The 6,000-nt window shown below is 51.1% G+C and overlaps 1 protein-coding gene across 1 annotated transcript in view; it reads right to left on the minus strand.

Moving 5' to 3' along the window:
- The window catches only part of B3GLCT (beta 3-glucosyltransferase), a 121,403-nt gene extending 117,713 nt beyond the window's left edge, over positions 1-3,690 (minus strand). The window contains exons 1-2 of the mRNA XM_086717633.1: positions 3,680-3,690; positions 3,262-3,620 (exon numbers count right to left, since the gene is read on the minus strand). Of these exons, the coding sequence (XP_086573759.1) occupies positions 3,262-3,620; positions 3,680-3,690 (370 nt within the window). The remainder of the gene's footprint in view (positions 1-3,261; positions 3,621-3,679) is intronic.
- Positions 3,691-6,000: the final 2,310 nt, after the last annotated feature.

Below are 6,000 nucleotides of genomic sequence, written 5' to 3' on the forward strand. Positions count from 1 at the left end.
CAAACAACTGAGGCTTAAAGAAGACAGGGGTTTATTTTTAATATCATGCCCAACAAGTCCGGAAATAAGTGACCCAGGACTGGCATGGTGTCCCACATCCATCTAGCACCCAGGTGGTGTTATCCTTTCTGCTATACTGTCCTTACTACTCGCTTCTGTCTTCAAGGTCACCTCATGGTCACAAGATGGCCACCACGGCTCCAGCCATCAGATTTACAGACAATGGGAAGGAAGATGAAACAAAGGCAAAAAAAAAAATGCAATTTAAAAAAAGCCAGCATCCGAGCTGGGTCAGCCGCCATTACCAAGAGACCCACCCAAAAATCTCAATAGATAACTCAGTGGCTAACCCTGCTTTGCAAGGGCCACTGAGAAATGTGTTTTCACCACACTGCCACTGCCGCCCCCGCCACCACATTCCTCCACCCTTTCCCTCACTCCCTGTATTATTAGTCAGCTAGAGCTGCCATAACAGAAACCACAGACTGGGTGCTTCGAACGGCAGAAATTTACTCCTCACAGTTCTGGAAGCTAGAAGTCCCAAACCAAGGTGCCAACGGGGTTGGTTTCTGCAGAGACCCCTTTCCCTGGCTTGTAGGTAGCAGTCTTCTTACGGTGTCCTCACATGGCCTTTTCTCTGTATGCATCCCTGGTGTCCCTTCCTCTTCCGAGAAGGATAAGGACGATAAGGACACAGGTCCTGTTGGATTTGGGCCCCACCCTTATGACATCATTTAACCTTAATTATACTCCTTGAAGACCCTATCTCCAAATGCAGTCAGGTGACACTCCTGATTATCTAACGGGCTTTCTTAGTCTGGAAAAGAAGGAACCAAGGGTTACTGGGTAAGCAGAGAGCAGTCTCTGCCACAATAGATCAGTCTGTTAAAACTGTAAGAAATGGCAAAGTTCTGGTATTTTATCTAGTCTATGCCTCCTGTTTTCTAGGAGAAAACAGAGCTCAAACTCACTAGAAGCCACACAGCGGCTGGCGCAGAGGTGTGAATAAATCTGATTCTAGAACTGGCACTGGACTTTAGAATTGAAGTTACAGTGAATTTGATCTGTATAATCATATGGATTTAAAATAAATTTTCTATATTGACTCTTCTCTGAAAACTCAAATGAATATGCTACAGTTTGTGGGAAAACTAAACTATATATACCCAGGCCAAACTTCTAAGGGGATATTTAGAGTATTTTTCACCCATCAGGATTGTTCACATGCGTCAGAACTCCTGTCATAATCTCTCGTTTTAGCAAGATTCCAAGATTCCCGATTTCGAGATTTACAGAGCGGGCACCGCATCTTTTTACGTCTTGGTGCTCCCCCAACACCACCAAAGCAGAGCTCAATAAACTGAACCCGTGATTTACTTCAGACCTCGAAGAACACAGCTTCCTGTATTTTTGAAATCCATTAAAGCCAGTTCACAGAGCCAAATGTCTCCCAGGGACCTTTTAATAGGTTTTACGTCTTATTTATTGTGCTTATCTGACAACTTCACAATGTTAATAGACATCTCTAAAAATGTGTTGACATTCTGGTTCATTCTGACTGTCCTTTAACGTACTATCAAGTTTGGGCAGTGCAGCTATTCCCTTAAGTGCAGTGCAAAATAGATACGCGTAGCAATACATTTAAATGTGTTTCAGCCCATATATTGAATATATTATATACAAATATTATATCCCCAGTACAGCATTATAAAGTGCAGTGCTATAAATAGAATGCCAATTTCGGCTACCACCCACCCCATTTGCTTAGGTGCAAAACTCCCAGGCAGCAAGCCAAGTGATGCAGCCAAGAGTCACCTAGTCAACCTCCCACCCCTCCAACCTCCCCTTCCCCGGGGGCTGCCCTGGCCAGCGATGCATTCTTCCACTGAAGCAGATCTCCAAGTTTAGTTGCTCACCACCGTCAATTACAGCTTTCTCTGCCCAAGGTGCCCGAATGCTTTTAGTTGCATTGTTGCTTACTTAATCATGCATGTGAACAATTAATTAACAATTAATCTCACTAGATTTTCCCACACGTAGTGAGCACCTATAGAAATGCCGGGGGCGGGGACGCAAATAAGGCCCCTATTCGAAGAGTTTAAATCCAAATTAAAAAAACGTGCTGTAAAGGTTCCGGTGGGCTACCAAAAAGCAATGTGCAATAACGCTACGTCTTTTCCTAAGTTGCACCATTCTGCCATTTCTAAAAATCTGAAATTACTGCCTTTTAACCGACTGGAAACCCAAAAGTCCGGGTTATAGGACAATAACCCTGAGAACACTGAAAAGGGAGCAATTCTTCCCCCAAGCTTGCAACCTTGAACAAGTCTCATCATAAACGTCCATTACGGTGATTTTTTTTTTTTTTTAACTTCTGCCCCATCCTTTTACGATACGGTGGAGAAAATACTCTTGCGAGAAGAACGGGAGGAAAAAAGGGAAGGGGCATAACGGCAGCAGCAGACCCGACAAGCATTGTCTCCAGAAGTGTTCTCTGATTTTCCCCCATAGCGACCCAAGATTGGGGAGCGTCCCCACCGCCTCCCCCACACCACGACCCCACACACTGAGGGCCCAAACGGGCACCCCGATCCTCCCTTGCTGGCCCAGAACTCCGCAGAAGGGGATGGTGCCAAGTTGGCGTCTCAGCCCGGGAGACCAGGGCACGGCCGGAAGACCCCGCGGACGTGGGGGGGGACACCGTCCCTCGCCCCCGCCCGCGGGGCGCGGGGGTGCGGGACGAGCGAGCGGCCCGGACGCCGGGCCACCCGCTCGCCTCCAGCCGGCTGCGCCCGCGCGGGGCGAGCGGGGCGCGCCGGGCAGGCGGGACGCGGGCGGAAGGCAGGGGGGCGGGACCGCGGCCGCCGCTTCCCTCCTCTCAAAGTTTCTCGCAGTTGCACATTTACTCAGCGCTTCCTGTGGGGGTGAGCGCCTCGCCCTCCCGGCTCGGCCGGCCGCCAGCTCCCGGCGGAAGGAGGCGGGCAGACGCGAGCGGGGCCGGGGCGGCGGCGGGACCCAGCGAGCCGAAAGGGGCCGGGCGCGGCGCGCCCCGGGGTCCCGGAGAGCCGGGTCCCCCCCACCCGGACGCCGCGAGGGGGCGCTGCCGCCGGCGCGGCGGGGACGGGACGGCGGGACGCGGGCGCCCGCGGGGCAGGGCTGGGCCGCCCGCCGCCTCCTCCCGCGCGCGGACGCGGGGCGCGGGCGGCAGCGCCCGGGAAGCCCACGCCTCTCCCGTGCGCGCCCGGGCCGCCCGCTACTTACCCAGGGAGCAGGTGAGGAGCGAGAGCAGCGCCGGGAGTGCGAGGCGGCGGCGGCCGCGGCCGGCGGGCGGCAGCATCCCGGCGGCGGGGACCGTGCGCCCTGCTGGAGCGCGGGGACGGGAGACGCGCGGGGAGCGGAGCTGCGCCGCTACCGCTGCCGCCCCTGCCGCCGCGGCTGACCCTTCTCCGCCGGCTCCCCTCCTCCCTCCTCGGGCTCCGCCGCGCCGGCTCCGGTCGCGCCCTCTGGCGGCCGGCTTGGGGAGCGTCACCGTGCCCGTTCCAGCGCCTGCCTGGCCCGCGGCTGTGCCCGGGGTCCCGCGACGCGGTGTGGGTAGAGGTGGCTGCACCTCCGCAGCGACCCTAGCCTCGGCTCCCTCCGGCCGTTAGTCTCCACTCTTTTTCTCCCTCTTCTCCCTTACCTGGACCCCATCTTCTGCTTTCCTGCCCCCCCCCCTTCTCCGTCACCTCCCTTTCCGGGATCTCCAGGAGTAGGTCAGTAGTTACCCTTCTCGCTCCCAAAGTGGGGGACGGGAGAAGGGGGGGGACAGGAAGGAAAGGAGAAGGACTTTTTCCTCCCTGCTAACGTACCATCGGCCATTAAAAAAAAAAAATCAATAATTCAACTCTTAATATTGTTGGCACCAGTGTTCTACTTTGATGAAGGTGTTTTTAATCAGCTCAACTAATTTACTTAATATCCCCCTTTAATGGGCTTTGGCCAAGAGCTTAGGCCTGGAATTTGGCTTTCAACAGAAGTTTGTGTAAATGTAATTTCGTGTAAATGTAATTTTAAGCGGTTCACCGTAATGGAAGAGGGAGGGTGTAGTTTTTTTCAAAACGTATGATAAAAATTGATATACAGAGAAGTGGAGTGACGCGTGTGGTCTCTCCTCATGTGGAGAGACCCTCTTGTCCCCATGGGACTGTTCAGGGGCTTCCCTCCCCAGCCAGGAGACGTGGCAGCCCTGGCCAGGTCTGGCCCCCTTGTGCTGTGTGGTGGGCAGAGGAGGAAAGCAATAACCGAGAACTCTGAATCCCCTCTAATGGTTCTTCACTGCTTTGGGCCTCCCCCAAGCCTTGACTCCTTTCTCTCTCCTAGAAAGCATGCAGGACCAAGTGCCCATCACCCACCTGAGATTAGACCATGACCTCCTGAAGCCTGTGTGGGTGTTTTCATTCATACCTCATCCTATTTTTTGGATGCCTACTCTGTGCCTGCAACGGTGCTAAGCACACCGGCACCTTCCACACGGACGGGCCACTATTCACCCACTCGCTAAACGTTAAAAGAAGACCGGTGCCAGGTGGTGGGCATACAAGTAAGGTGTTAGGATGATAGCGAAGCAGGTGCTGAATAAATGCTTGTTGTGTTGAGCCTTATAAAAGGGGAGACCATCGAGGGGCTTAGCCTTGAATGCGTTAGGATAATATTGTTGTTTGCCCAACGTGCAACACCTGCTGCCAGTGCTTTAACAAGGACGTCTAGAGACTGTGGGTTTTCTCTCTGGTTCGTACCGACTTCTTGAAACTGAATACCTTGTGTGTCGTCCATTTTGCGTGAATGCAAATGGCGCGATCTTGTTATTCAGCCAGGGTTTGTGGCTCCATGTCAATAACTATTTTTTTTTTTTTTTTAGTGAAGCTTCTTTTCAAATTCATGGTTGACTGCCTCGATCCCTTTTATCTTCTAAAACCTGCCTGCCTGGTTAAAAGTTCTAGAAGGTTTCCAGCGTCCAAAGTTGTTCAGCGTTCTTCCGAGAAAACATCCTGCCACATGTATTTGATTTTGAGTATCAAAACAAGATGTGTTTAAAAAGAACAGAAGCCTAATAATTAAGCAGCTTACTTACCAGGTATGTGTTCAAATACTTCACGTTTCGTAACAGGCAACTCTTAAGTGCTCAATCAACGTTCTCGTCAAAATGCACCACGTGAGAGTATTTTGTGTGCGGGAACAAGGTGTGGGAAATGGAGCCCCAAAGACAACAGGGAGCAATTTCTGTTTAAGTAACAAATCTGCCCCAGCGTTCTTCCGTTCCACAGTAGACATAGATAAATGGCACGTTACAAAGCTCCATAACTCACATTTTAAAAAGGATTACCTTTCACTTACTCTGGTCATATGATAAATGGACTTCCTGGGAGTTCCCTCTCCCAAAAACAAGTTGAAAGTTAACTGAAACAAAATGTGCTCATGAGGACACTAACAGATACGTGGTTAGGCACCCCTTGCCTCAGTGCCTCTTCTGCTATTTGAGACACCAACTGTAAGGGGACCACTCTCCATGCAAACGCGTAAATCTCGTAAACTCTAAGATTGTGATATGAAAAAAGAGCATGCCTTATCTCTGTCTTCCTGGGGGTCGCGCATCTTAATTCCAGATGCCACCCCCATATTGACCCCTGAGAGTATGCCCCTCCCCTGTGCGGGAATGAAGCAAGGAGTCCCCTCTTTCTGGGGAGGAGGGCCTGTTACAACATAATTAAAACAGTCTGGTAATTTTTAAAAGAATTTTCTAAATTCCACAGAAGAATATAAAGACCTATGCATAAAACCATAGATAGCCAAATAATCTAATAAGCAAGCTCCAAACAGATGGTTTCTGAGCTTATACTAACTATAGACCCAGATGCCAGAATCCGTTCATTTAACTGATAGTGAATGGTTTCTAGCCCACGTGTCCATTGCTAAGGCTTTGGATGCAAAGCATAAAACATGGCATTGAGTACAAACTCACAG

The sequence above is a fragment of the Puma concolor genome, chromosome A1 (assembly GCF_028749965.1).
Source record: "Puma concolor isolate L17-30 chromosome A1, mPumCon1.1.hap2, whole genome shotgun sequence".
NCBI classification, from domain to species: Eukaryota; Metazoa; Chordata; class Mammalia; order Carnivora; family Felidae; genus Puma; species Puma concolor.